The 15,258-nt window shown below is 40.6% G+C and overlaps 1 protein-coding gene across 1 annotated transcript in view; it reads right to left on the bottom strand.

The window, feature by feature from the left end:
• The window catches only part of MSTN (myostatin), a 122,320-nt gene that overhangs the window by 15,739 nt on the left and 91,323 nt on the right, over positions 1-15,258 (bottom strand). The window contains exon 2 of the mRNA XM_068246906.1: positions 10,391-10,761. Within this exon, the coding sequence (XP_068103007.1) occupies positions 10,391-10,761 (371 nt within the window). The remainder of the gene's footprint in view (positions 1-10,390; positions 10,762-15,258) is intronic.

The following is a 15,258-nucleotide window of genomic DNA, read 5'->3' as shown; positions in this document are numbered from 1 at the left end:
GCACCCTCGTGTATTTTACCATATATATCAGTGGGAACATTAGAGAAAACACCTACCCTGCTGTCTGTTTCATTTTTAACTGTTCAGCTTGCTTCTAATCAGCCCTGATAAAATCCCAGACTGAGCATTCAGTCTGGCTTTGCTATAATGACTTAGCTATAATGATTCCTGAGCAGAGCCACAAGGGGGCAGGCTTGGGCTTGAAAAGACACCAGAGAACATAGACTCAGCTATAAAAATTCCTGAGCAAAGCCAGACTGAATGCTCAGTCAGGGATTTTATCAGGGCTGATAAGAAGCAAGCTGAACAGTTAAAAATGAAACAGAGAGCATGGTAGGTGTTTTCTCTAATGTCTCCACTGATCTATAAGGTAAAATACAAGATGGTGCTTCGTCTCTGGTTCACTTTAAGGACTGCAGCCTTAAAACCCCTTAAGGACCAGACACTTTTTTTCCATTCAGACCACTGCAGCTTTACCAGTTTATTGCTCAGTCATACAACCTACTATCTAAATGAATTTTACCTCCTTTTCTTGTCACTAATGCAGCTTTCTTTTGGGGCTATTTGATTGCTGCTGTGATTTTTAGTTTTTATTATATTCATCAAAAAAGACATGAATTTTGTCCAAAAATTTTTTTTTTAACTTTCGGTGCTGACATTTTTCAAATAAAGTAAAATTTATATATATATATATATATATATATATATATATATATATATATATATATATATATATATATATATATATATATATTCTCTAAATCTATTGTGCTACATGTCTTTGATCAATAAATATACACTTATTGGATTATTTTTTTTTGTTTGGGTAAAAGTTATAGCGTTTACAAACTATGTGAAAAAAGTGAATTTCCCCAGTTTGAAGCATCTCTGACTTTTCTGAGCACCTGTCATGTTTCATGAGGTACTAGAATTCCAGAATAGTATAAGTACCCCCCAAATAACCCCATTTTGGAAAGAAGACATCCCAAAGTATTCACTAAAAGGCATGGTAAGTTCATAGAAGATTTTATTTTTTTGTCACAAGTTAGTGGAAAATGACACTTTGTGACAAAAAAAGGGGTTCCTATTCTGCCCTGGCATTTTAGGGGCCCTAAACCGTGAGGAGTAGTCTAGAAACCAAATGCCTCAAAATGACCTGTAAAATCTTAAAGGTACTCATAGGACGTTAGGCCCCTTAGCGCACCTAGGCTGCAAAAAAGTGTCACACATGTGGTATTGCCGTCCGTACTCAGGAGAAGTAGTATAATGTGTTTTGGGGTGTATTTTTACACATACCCATGCTGGGTGGGAGAAATATCTCTGTAAATGAGAATTTTTTTGATTTTTCTACACAAAGATGTCCATTTACAGAGATATTTCTCTCACCCAGCATGGGTATGTGTAAAAATAAACCCCAAAACACATTATACTACTTCTCCTGAGTACGGTAATACCACATGTGTGACACCCTTTTGCAGCCTAGGTGCACTAAGGGGCCCAACGTCCTATGAGTACCTTTAGAATTTTACAGTTCATTTTGAGGCATTTGGTTTCCAGACTACTCCTCACAGTTTAGGGCCCCTAAAATGCCAGGACAGTATAGGAACCCCACAAGTGACCCCATTTTATAAAGAAGACACCCCAAGGTATTTCATTAGGAGTATGGTGAGTTCATAGAAGATTTTATTTTTTGTGACAAATTAGCGGAAACAGATTTTCATTGTTTTTTTTTCACAAAGTGTCATTTTCCACTAACTTGTGACAAAAAATAAAATCTTCTATAAACTCACCATACACCTAACAGAATACCTTGGGGTGTCTTTTTTCGAAAATGGGGTCACTTGTGGGGTTCCTATACTGCCCTGGCATTTTAGGGGCCCAAAATCGTGAGGAGTGGTCTGGAAACCAAATACCTCAAAATGACTGTTCAGGGGTATAAGCATCTGCAAATTTTGATGACTCTGCAATAGAAAGTGCATTGTCTCAGCATGAGAAATATTGGCCAATCAGAGAGGAACAGGGATGTGGCAGGGGAAAACAGAAAGGAAAGAGGCTTCAGCCAATCAGGCTGCATTAGTTATGTCTGAGAAGAAAATAAAAAACAAAAAAAGGCAACCCAGCATGCCCTGCAACGTCCTTTGTGTGGCAATGTACCAAAGAGAGTCAGGTATATTGGGGAATGATCATTTATCAACAAGAAAAGTAATAGTGATTTTTAACTTTTGGATTGCCTGGTTAACATCCGTATTACTTGTTTACTAGATAAAAATAAAGAATTGATTTTTTATTTTATGCCCAACAGTTACACTTTAATGTGATGAGACATGGTGTGATGGAAGAAGTTAAAATGCTGCAATCCCATTGTGAAAGTCAACAGTGTACTGCATGGTCCGTGCCTACCGATTTGTACAGGTGGTGATCCCATTACAGGCTGCCATGCATAAATGTAAATGCAGCCTCACAGTAAGAGTATATATTACCGCAAAAAAAGGTGTATATATAAGAGAATACTTTACCACAAAAAGAAGTTATGGCAAACTCTATGTTTTGAAAGGGGGCTTGGATGCCTACCTTGCATTGAAGGACATCCATGGCTATAATTACTAGCACTGGTCCTGGGGTTTAATGTGCTTGCCTTTAGGAGTTGGGAAGGAATGTTTGGATCAGCCGGGATATCCAAGGGTACAATACAACACATTCAAATAATACATGGGCCCAGGCGCTTTCATTGCTCAGTGCTGCTTGTAAATTAACTCTTACCTGTAGTGTGTTTTGTGGGATATGTAAGGGTGCAGGTAAGTGTTAGTACCATACTTTCTGGTTAATTCGATTGACAATTTTTTTTTGACTACCTATGAAACTGTACACACACACACACATATATGTGACTATTTAACCTCAACACACTCAATGCATTCATGTAAATGGGAAAGAGATGCAAAACATGTTTTGTTTTGTTGTTTCAGATGGAAATAGCTCACCACCTTTGTAATAACTAAATTGAAAATTGAGACTCTCCTGACTTCTTCCAGTTATACCTTCTGCTATGAACTCCAAGAGAAGAGACCCAGCACCGTCTTAGACGGTGCTGGGTCTCTTCTCTTGGAGTTCCTGCTTGCTGTTCCTGGAGACAGAGGGACAACGACCAATAGCACGTCGCATCTAGATGGTTGGGTGCTGCCTGTAACCACTTGTTCACCAATACCTTCTGCTATGGCACAGGTCAGTTAAAGAACACCCTTGGAAAACTGAGACTTGATCATTAATAGTAGACAGGAAAGGACACTTTTCAGTATGATAAATCAAACTCTTAAGCCTCGTACACACATTTCTGTTGTCCACCGTGGATTGGTACTCGATCCCTTAGGTGAAAGTGCAGTGCCGATGCTATATAGGTGCATCTCTAGCCTTCAGGCTTGCAACGTGTCTGTTGCCATGGGGGAGGGGGCGGACAAAACAGTTTACTACCCGAGGTGTAGTGAAGGAAACAATGTAATCGGGTGCCGAGCAGCGCTAAGGATCCATCATGCCAGATCTTTAGCAGATATTGGGCACCGCTGTACACACACTGTTTTCTTTCACGATTCACAGCCAAGATGGTCTTTATTGTCTTCACCGGCTGAATTCAAACTAGCGTGTGTGTGGCTTTAGTGCAGAAGGAAATGGAGCTTGGAGGCCAAAGTCTTTAGTGCAATGAGATGGCATTTGATAAAGAGTCATTTGAATCTAAGTGCAAAATCCAAACAGCATATTGTTGAGATCACTTTTCTTAAAGAGGAACTGTAGTGAAAATAACATAATTAATACAATAGTTTATTTTTTTTACAATATTTCTTATTCCTTCCTTATATATTATTTATTCAGAGTTTGCCCAATTTAAAATCTCTCCTCTCCCTGATTTACATTCTAAAATGTATCACTGGTGGTGAAATCTTTATTAGTTCTGCCAGGTGATCTGTAATAAAATATTCGTTTCTGAGAGTTCCATGCACAGAAAAAGATATTGCTTGCTTGGTTGGCAGGTGGAAAAAGCCATTACTTCCCGCAATGCAACAAGGTTCACAGACAGAAAACTGTCAGGACCATGGTCAAGACATCACCCTATGGGAGGGGTTTCAATGCAATATCAGCCACACCGATCCCCCTTTTTATCTATTCGACAATTAAAGATTTCTCATGGAAAAGGGGTATCTCATACATACATATCCATCTATCTATCTATCCATCTATCTATCTATCTATCATATGCATATAACAGGAAAATTGAATACTTACCTACAGTCATTTTCCTTTCCTGGTGCATACTCCATGGCAGCATAACAGCTGGGTTAGCTCCGCCCCCTAACCCCATAGGACAAAGATTTCTATAAGTTACCTCCTTATCTGCGGCCCCATATTCTAATTGCTATCTCCTCCTAAAGGACATTTGGAGGGTCTGTTATGCTGCCATGGAGTATGCACCAGGAAAGGAAAATTACTGTAGGTAAGTATTCAATTTTCCTGTTTTCCTGGTGCCTCCATGGCATCATAACAGCTGGGTCCTACCTATCTACCCAGAATAATGGGCGGGACCACAATAGCAATTTTCACACTTTATTTACATTGCTCGCAACATTCAGTACTGATTTACCAAATTGTGCAGAAGCAAGAGTTGACAAGTCAATTTTATAGTGATCTACAAAAGTGTTCTTAGAAGACCAACTAGCAGATCTGCAGATTGCCACTGAAGACACTCCCGCTAAACATGCCCAGGAAGATGAGATGCCTCTGGTTGGATGGGCTGTGATATTTTGTGGAGGTTCCAGGTTTGACATAGTATAATGTCTTCTGATCAATCTTGTTAACCAGGCAGCAATAGTCCTCTTAGAGGCTCCTTGTCCCCTCCTTTTGCCTGTTGGTACAACAAATAGTTGCTCTGAAGCTCTAAAAGATTCTGGCAAATTTAGGTGTGCCTTTATTGTTGATGGCACACACAATGGATGTGAAGACTGCAGTTGCAAGTCCTGATACATATTAGAGTGTCCATTCTGTATTAAGATGGAATGGTGATATCACCTTTGGCAGAAAACGCTCCATTGGGCGTAAGACCACTCTATCCTGATAGAAAGTGAGTGAAGGCTCTTTGCATCCAATAGCATATAATTCCAATACCCTTGCGGCTGAAGTAATTGCTGTTAGGAAAGTTACTTTTTGAGTTAAGTTTAGTAAATTACATTTCTCATGAGGAAAGAATGTGGGTTTTGATAGACAGTCCAAGATCACTGTTAAATCCCATTTAGGATAGAAATCCCTCCTTGGCGGTCTTATTTTTTAATATTGCTTTTAAGAACTGTTGTACTAGAGGATCTTTTGCCCAAATTTTCCCTCTTATAGCTGGCAAGGCTGAGATTTGTGATTTTAGAGTATTGTATCCGAGTTCTAGCTTCAATCTTGCTTGTAAGAAAGCAAGGATGTGATTAGTAGCTACGTCTGAAGTATCAAGGTTCTGTTCCTTCAAGAATTCTTGAAATTTACACCATACTCTGGAATAGGTAGCATTAGTTGATGCTTTTCTTGACTTTAATAGTGTTTGTATTACAGTTTCTGCACATCCTAGTTGTTCTAACCTTGACCTTTCTGCCTCCATGCCGTTAATAGTAACCTGTCTGGGTTCGGATGATACGTGTTTCCTTGAGTCAATAATTGTCTGGTCACTTTCAACATGATTCGCTGTCTGGTGTTGAGTTGAAGTAGGAGTGGGTACCATATTTGCCTCGGCCAGTTCGGTATTATGGCAATAGCTATCAACTTCTCCTTCTCCAAACGTTTCAAGAAACGTACGATGAAAGGTACCGGAGGAAATGCATACACTAAAGTCGCCCTCCACGGTTGAATTAGGGCATCCACTCCCTCTGCTAGATCGCAGTTCATTCTGGAGAAAAATCTGTTCACTTTGTAGTTGTTCTCTATGGCAAAAAGATCTATTTCGGGTAGACCCCACATTCTCACTATTTTGCTGTACTGTATATTGTGTTCCATTGTACACAGAGACCACTCGTTGTTGCTTTGCCATCCCCTGGATAATCGATCCGCTGTTACATTCTCTTTGCCAGGAATATATGTTGCAGAAATTTCCAAAATATTTCTTTGAGCCCAAGACATCAAAATTTTCACTTCTTCTAACAGAGTCCGACTGCGCGTTCCACCCTGTCTCTTTATATAAGAGACAGTTGTCCTGTTGTCTGATTTCACTAATACTGACTGCTTGCTCAATACTGGAGTTAGTTTCAATAGCGCCATTCGAACTGCTCTCAGTTCTAATACATTGGAAGGGGTATGATCCTGTGTTGTTAACCATAGAGCTTGCATCAGTTGACCTTGACAATGGGCTCCCCACCCCCATGCACTGGCATCGGTTGTTACAACAATCCAATTCGGGAGTAGGAAAGTCTTCCCCTGAGCAAGATTGCGAATGTCTATCCACCATTTTAGATCTTTCTTTGTTTCTAGTGGAATATATATCTTCTGAGACAAGTTCTTTTTGTTCCAAGTGTTCAGAAAGTGATATTGTAGCGATCTCATTTGCCAATGACTCCAGCTCACTGTCGGGATAGTGGAGGCCATCAGTCCCAGTACCTTGAGACATTGTCTGGCTGTAACCCAGGTTGATTGAATCAGTTGTCTTACAGTGTTCACCAAGTGGCAAGCTTTTTCTTCCGGGAAGAGATATTATATTCCAGGTCATATCGAACAGTGCTCCTAAGAAGATCATTTTTCTTGTAGGAAGTAACTGACGCTTTTCCCAGTTCATGCGCCACCCCATCTCTTGAAGTAGAGTAAGGGCTGTATCTCTGTGTATTAGTAGTTCTGCCTCTGATTGTGCCAGGTATTGAAATATGCGTATCTTCTTTTTCCTGACGACTGCTATCATTATTTGTAGCATTTTTGTAAATGTCCTTGGGGATGTGGACAGGCCGAATGGTAGTGCTTTGAACTGGAAGTGAATACTTGCAAAATGATACCTTAAAAATGTTCTGAACTATTTGTGTATTGGTATATGAAGATAAGTGTCCTTTAGATCTATTGAAATCATGAAGTCTCCTTCCCGAACTAATGATGTTATGGATTGTAAGGATTCCACTTTGAATTTTTGAAGTAGTATATTAGTATATGCTTGTTCAGCATTCTGAGGTCTATCACTGGTCTCCAGTCTCAAGTTTTTTTCTGTACCAGGAAAACTCTGGAATAAACTCCTTCGAATCTGTGATGAGATGGTACTTCCTCTATTGCATTTTGCGCTACCAATGATTCCACATATTGAAATAGGCAACATATTTTTTCCTTATTTTGAGGCATTCTTGTTTGTATAAACATGTTGTGTGTTTTTTTCTTGAATATCCACTTGTGGCCGTGCTTGACAGTGTTTAGGGTCCAAGAATCTGTTGTCTTCTCCACCCACACCTGAGTGAACAAGGTAAGTCTTGCACCTACTTGATCGGTGTGGGCGGGCGTACCTTCAAAAAGATTTTCCTTGGGTCTGCTGACTGGTTGTAGCAGACCGCCTTGTAGGTTCTGTTATCCTTGAACTTGTTTTGTAGTTGAAATTTTTGCTGAAATCTCTGTGCCCTCATTTTTTTATCTAGCGGTAACATTCCAGAATGTCTGCCCGTTTTCTTTGCAATGGCCTCATCCATTTTTATACTGAACAGAAGTTTCCCATCGTAACATTTCATATTTTAACCCAGTTTTGTTTTGAGGTTAAGTCTGCTGACCACCGTTTCAGCCATAGTGCTCTTCTTGCTGTTGTAGCTGATAGCATAGACCTCGCAGAAGCCCTGACACAGTCTATCGCTGCCTCTCCCATAAAATCAGCTGGCATTTTCAGATCCTGTAAGGCAGAAATGATTTCCTCTTTGCTTGCACCGTTATTTACTGCTTCTTCTATATTGCAAAACCAGTTCTTCATTGCCTTTGCTAAAGCAGTTAACACAATTGCCGGTCTACATGCACCTCCCGACGACATGTAGATCTTTCTTAAGTCGCTTTCAATTCTTCTTTCTAACACATCTTTAAATACAGCTGAATTGTCCATTGGGAGCGTGACATGTTTTGAAATGTTTTGCTAGGTCTGAGACCGATGCGTCGACTGCTGGAGTGTTCATTAAGGAAAATGCTTCTTGTTCATTCAATGGATATAATTTTCCCCATTTATTCTGAAGGGACGGCTTCTTGTCAGGTGTATTCCATTCCTCTTGTATAAGATTTTTAATTTCTGGCATGAAAGGAAAAGTAGGATCAGATTTTTGGAGATGGGGATAATACTTTGCTGGTTTTCCAGCTTCCGAAATATCCGGTTCCGTATCTTCCCAATCAATTGCTTCTTTCACTGCCTGTATTAATTTTGGGATTAATGCAAAGTCGAAACTTCCTGTAAGGTCTTCTTCTTCCTGTATCTGTAGTATATTCTGTTCCTGTGAGCTTGTCGCACTGCACTGTTTCTCTTTTTCCAACTCTTCCCTTACTGCCTTTCTTATTAGTTCTAACGCTTCAGCAGAGTCCTGTTCTTTTTTTCCAGACGCATCTTTAAATCAATTGGCACACAGCTTTTTATCTTGTAGTGCTGGTTCATCACATGCCCAACAACGTTTAATACGTTCTCTAGGTGATCTCGATCTTTCTATGGGATTGTTTTCTCTGTAGTTAAGTGTCTCATCTTTGTATCGTGCCTCAGAAGAATGCCTTCTTGATCGTGACCTTGAATCCCTTCTTGAATAATATTCATTGTCCAAGTAACGATCTTTCGAAGGAGGTCTCTTGTCTTTACAGGAAGACTTCTTTGTAGAAGTGGACGTTGAAGTCTTCTTTGAATTTCTGGAACTGCAAAAAAAAGCAGACCATAATAGGTAATTTAATATATTACCCTCCTTTTTTTTCTTTTTTTTTAGGGTCGCTAAAAATATTTTTTTTTTATTATATATGTCCCACCTGCGGTAATCCGCCTGATAATTTTTATTGCGATCCATGTATGAACAGTAGAGCAAGCTGTAGGTAAGAAGAATAAACTAATGAATAAAATATAAAATATATGTATCATTATTACTATTATGTTAGATAGATAGATAGATAGATTTCTTTTTTTTTTTAAAAAGTGTACGTATACAGGAGCGAGTAACAAAAAAAAAAAGAATTCTGCACGGAGGTAAAAGAAAAAGATACCTACAGTTTGCACGCACGTGACCCAGCCACATTGTAAACTCTGGTCACGGATTCCGGTACAGGCTCCCGGACACTTCATTCAGAGGCTTTTAGCACTCAACACAAAGTCCTCCAGCAGAAAAAGGGTAAACCTGCTGGGAAAAGTTTTTAAAATTTTAAAGGGACACCGCTCTAGAAACCTATGTCCTGAGGGAGGACAGAAAAAAGAATATGGGGACGCAGATAAGGAGGTAACTTATAGAAATTTTTGTCCTATTGGGTTAGGGGGCGGAGCTAACCCAGCTGTTATGATGCCATGGAGGCACCAGGAAAAACTGATTTGTACATTAAAGGGGCACTATAGCGAAAAATTGTAAAATTTAAAATATGTGCAAACATAAACAAATACGTTTTTTTTCCAGAGTAGTCCATCTGTTCATGGGGGATTCTCAGGGATTTTTTTATTTTCAAAAGCACTTAGTGAATGGCAGTTGCTCTGTCTAACTGCCAAAAAAACTGTGTAGCGAGCAGGGAGACTGGCCAGCATCATTGTTTAAATCCTTTTTAGGGAATATATATTTATATATTTATAAATAATAAAAGCCTTGCTGAGAATCCCCTAAGAAGGGATGGACTAGTCCAAAACCTGTCGCTTTTGTCAGATTTCTGCTACCTACTGTAAGTGACAGCAGCATAGGAGAAAAGTAATTTATGCCTCATTTTACTCTGGAAAAAATGTACTTCTTATTTGTCTAAGTTTGCACATATTTTAAGTTTTAAAAATTTTCGCCACAGTGCCCCTCATTTTTACTTGAGAGAACAGATGAAAATGATTAGCTCGGCTATAAACTGAGAGGGCCTTTGCTCCTCAACCTTACCACATTAACACATCATTTTCCTGTAGGTCTTGTCACCTGTGTCATTTCATTGCCAGTATGGTGGTTCACCTATAGACAGCAGTAGATGAAGAGAGGAGCCTAGTGGCTTGGAATGCAGGAAAGGTAGCTATACACTATCTCTTCAACATGCTTTGCTTCGGCACAGAGAACACAACAAGGGGGAATCTTACTGAGCTGACCTATATAAAAAAACCTACATTTTAAGCAAAAAGGGCATTTTGTGGCTGCAAAATCTCAGTTTATATTCCAGTATATATAGTAAAATATCAACTGCCATGTCTACTCATTCTCCACAAACACACACAATTATCACCTACCAGCCCATCTTCAATCGAACCACGATGACCTAATGGAATATCTTTACTGTTTTCATCAAAAGCTTTAATATCTAACCCAAGGCTTGTATGGGGTTGTTTCAGCCAATTTTGCAGGAAAGTTTTGACATCAAGGCTTTTCCACACACCAGGTCCAGGACTCATCTCAAGCTTTAGTGTTCGGATTCCATTTGCTCTTGTGCTATCAGCTGAGGATCTGGGGAGTCTGAATGTCTGAACAAAAACAGTTGTATGTTTTTGCACTGGCTTCAAATAAATCCAAAGGTGAGCCTTTGAAATTTTATTATATTGCACTGAAGAGCTGAATCTGAAGTAACAACACCTTTTCTGTTTTTCTGTTGTAGAAAAATCAGCTGCAAAAGAAACAAATATCTGTTTAATAGATCTCATCATGAAAATAAGATAATTTTTTAACTATTTGCAGAAAAAATTGACAGCAGTTGAGGCCCTTTTCACACTGGTGCTTTGCATTACCCTGTTTTACCATAGGGTAACGCTACGCCAATGAAAGTCTATGTGGCATTTCACACCTGGTGCAGTGCAATGCAATCCGCCGGAAGGCTCAAATTTGACGCACGGCAATAACGAGTTGGGGGCCCGCTTGCACGGCAACCGGAAGTCATGTAAGTTTATTGCGATGCAGAAATGTAACATTTTTTCACATGTGCGTAAGAGTATTTTTTCAATACACTGCAATTCGCCCACAGTAAGTGAGCGCTAGAGAGTCTTACTTCCTGTTTGGCTTGCAGCCAGAAGGGAGATTACTGTGCATTGCTGCAGTACTACCAGAGGTTATTTTTTATGTGGTGCGATGCGACCGTCACACCGCATCGCTTCCATAACGCTGGTTACCTGTCTGAAACCGGCCTGAGTCATATTGAAGTGCCTACAGCAATAGTGAACGTTCTGGATACAAAAGTACTCCAGTGCGACCCTGAGACACATTTTATATTTTATATTGACTTCCACAAGTCAAATCTTTGTGACCCAACACAGACTATTCAGACGATGAGGAGATTGTTTTTTGCCAGTTAACATACCTACAGACAAAAGAGACAGTAGCCAAATCTAACCCTTTTTGGCCACAGTGAAAGTGAGAGGAATACGGAGGCTGCCTTATAATTCCCCTATCAACAATGCCAGCTGCCTGGCTGACTGTCATGCTAAGCTTTTGACTTTAGTTGCTTTTGAGTCACACCTATATCAAACATGCAGCCAGCCAGCAACTGGCATTGGGCTTGATTCATTAAGCTGCGCTGCTAAAGCCTTCCCTATGCCTAAGCCTATGCCTTACATAACAGCACTTGCAGCCTCCACTGTCAGTACTCCTCTCACTTCATATTTGTTACTGGCTGATGGCCCAGCATTGTACGTGTATGTATTTGGCTGGTGTTGGCTCTGCCCACTTTTTCTAACCCTAACACACAATTAATCAATGACCTAGTTTGTGAGCTCTGCGGTCTTTGGCATCAATAATCTGCATTGAAATTAAACAAATCTGATTGGCTGTTGCTCCACCCCCTTTTCTGAATTTGAACCCTAGTCACCCAATGACCAACTGTACCAGGTTTGAGGCTTGTGCAATTAACAGTGCAAGAATGGCAGCAATTAAATATTCCTCTTGAAAAGCAATAGTTGAATTTTGATTGGCTTTTGTAGGCTTCACCCACTATTCTGAATATTAATCCCAGTCACCGAGTGAGAACCCTACTATTAACAGTGTAACAATGGCTGCAGTTTACATTTTCCCAGTGAAATTTGTATTTGTCTCCGCCCACTGATGACATGGCGTTGCCCGGGTATGTATTTGGCTGGAGTTGGCTGCACCCACTTTTTCTAACCCTAGTAGCACACAATTACTCAATGACCAAGTTTGTTGGCTTTGCGGTCTTTAGCATCAATAAGTTGCAGTGAAATGAAACAAATCTGATTGGCTGTTTGTGACTCCACCCCCTTTTCTGAATTTGAACCACAGTCACCCAATGACCAACTGTACCAGGTTTGAGGCTTGTGCCATTAATAGTGCAAGAATGGAAGCATTTAAAGGGAACCTGAAGTGAGTAAAATTATTTAAAATAAACACGATGTAGCTGCAAATGAATATTACATACTAACCTCACCATCTGTTCCTCTCAGAAGTTTACCATTTTCTTCTTACAGTGATCCCTTCCAGTTCTGACAATATTTTGTCAGAATGGAAATATATCAGCAGCTGTCAGTTACAACTGAATATGCAAAGTAATGTCCATGTATCTATGGCTCAAGTGGTCGATATTACAGTTTAACAGTGTGCTGACCAGGCAGCTGCTATGGGGTAATGGCCATTTTCAAGATGGAGGACAGATAATTTCATTGATCAGAGTGGACAAACAGGACGCAGGAGATTGTAAAGTAGACTACACAGGAGGTAAGTATGACAACAGGAAACTGTGAGGACCATGGTCCTGGCAGTTTCCTGTCTGTGAAACCTCATTGCATTGTGGGAAATAACAGCTGTTTTACTGTTTACAGCTGTTTCCAACTGCCAAAAATCAAGCAGCAGCTACTGCCAGTGACATCACCTACTAGCAGTAAAAATGTCACCATGTGATAAATGATAGAATGTAAGTCAGGGAGGAGAGGAAAGATTTTACAATGGGCAAACACTGACTAAATAATTTATACATAATTATTGTAAAAATGAAGCACTTTTTTATTACAGTATTTTCACTGGAGTTCTTCTTTAAATATTCCCCTTGAAAATCAATAGGTGAATTTTGATTGGGCTCCACCCACTTTTCTGCATATTAATCCAAGTCACTCAGTGACCAACTGTGCAAACTTTGAGAACCCTACCATTAACAGTGTAGGAATGGCTGCAGTTTACATTTTCCCAGTGAATTTTGTATTTGTCTCCGCCCACTTTTTTGGTTATGGGGATAAAAAGTATCCTATATGTTATTTAAGGTAATGTGCTATGTGTGTGCCAAATGTCATTCAAATCCGTTTAGCCATTGTTGCGTGATTGAGTAACAAACATCCAAACTTTCACATGTAATGATTTGAATAGCGGAGATGCCGCCGCATGGGCAAGCGGCATGGCGGCTATCTCTGCATTCCAGCCAGTGGCTTCTGCTGCGCAGCAACATGCTGCTGGTTCACCTGGTCCTTCTAGTGCACACAGATTGAGAGCTACGCGCGCGCGCGGCAGGCGACAGGACCTTTATGCTAGTAGAAGGGGAGTCAGCTGATCAAGCCGATCAGCTGACTCCAGCTATGCTCCGGATTGGCTGAGTGACTTGGGCGGCGCTGTGGAGCGCTCTGGGTATATATAGGACTTGCCTGTCAGTTGCAAGTTGTCTGCTGTTGCGAATGCTTACGTGTGAGCACTCAGACCCTAGTCAGATCTTACAGTGTGTTAGAACCAGCCGGAGCGGGGAATTCACACTTAGTCAGATTCCGTTGATAGCTTATAGCACTTTTGTATTGTGAGACTTGTATACCATTCTGTAGACTAGTTCCCAGGTGTTGAAACCAAGGACTTCACACCTAAAGACTAGGAGAATGCTACATTGCTACTGTTTATGTGTTAGACTAGTTCCCAGGTGTTGAAACCAAGGACTTCACACCTAAGACTAGGAGATTGCTACATTGCTACTGTTTATGTGTTAGACTAGTTCCCAGGTGTTGAAACCAGGGACTACAAACCTAGATTAGGATTGATATATATTACTGTTTACCTGTTATGATCTCTGACTTTCCTGACCATTCTCCTGCTTACTGATTCGGTACTTCTGCCTATCTGATAAACTGTTGCCGACATTGCCTGTACCCGGATACCGAATCAGTCTTCCGTCTCTGTACGTTATCTGTCCGAATGTTACTGACCTTGCTTGTCTGACCTTTCTGGCTGTTACCTAACCCTTAGGTGATCAGCTTTACTGTACTGTCTGTGACACTTGCTCTTCAGGTGTTCATTAGCTGCAAGAACAGGCTTATGGTCACCTGCTCCTCAGGAGACCATCTTGCAGCACAGTCAGTGGTCTCTACCTCTCAGGGGTCCACTGGCTGCAGTACAGTCTGATCCCCTGCCCCTCAGGGAATCCTTGGCTGCAGTACAGTCTGATTCCCTGCTCCTCAGGGAATCCTTGGCTGCAGTCCAATCATAATCTCTCAATACTCCAGTTATCACTCTTGCGCCCCAGTCAGTGGTCCCTGCTCCTCAGGTGTCCACTGGCTGCAGTACAATCTGATTCCCTGCTCCTCAGGGAATCCTCGGCTGCAGTTCAATCATAAACACTCATTACACCAGTTATCTCTCTTGCAGCTCAGTCGGTGGTCCCTGCTCCTCAGGTGTCCACTGGCTGCAGTACAATCTGAATTCCCTGCTCCTCAGGGAATTCTTGGCTGCAGTAGTGTCTGTATCTCCCGCTTTTTAGGGAGATAACTTCTCTGATTACTGTTGCACCAAACACAATACCACATTGGGTGTCTCGTGTCTAGCTATACTAGTATTATTGGTGATTCTGCAGATCACCACATAATCAGGTATAGCATCTGTATTATTGGTGATACTGCAGATCACCAATAATCAGAAAAAATCTGTGTTGCTGACACCAGTCGTTACATCACATTTATAATATTAAGGTGGCCACTAACGGTACAATCTTTTCCACCCAATTTTAACAAATCTATGCAGTATAAGGGTAAACTGAGTGAATATATTGAATGGATAATTTAGGCAGTTACCTTCTATTCCATAGAAGGTAAGATTGGATTAAAAAGATTGTACCGCTAGCTTTAGTAAGATGAACACTGTTGCATCCTGCTTCACCTGCTGATGTAGTCAGAGGTCTCCAGCAGGTGGCTCT

The sequence above is a fragment of the Hyperolius riggenbachi genome, chromosome 7 (genome assembly GCF_040937935.1).
Source record: "Hyperolius riggenbachi isolate aHypRig1 chromosome 7, aHypRig1.pri, whole genome shotgun sequence".
NCBI classification, from domain to species: domain Eukaryota; kingdom Metazoa; phylum Chordata; class Amphibia; order Anura; family Hyperoliidae; genus Hyperolius; species Hyperolius riggenbachi.
This window is presented reverse-complemented; position numbering and strand designations above follow the sequence as displayed.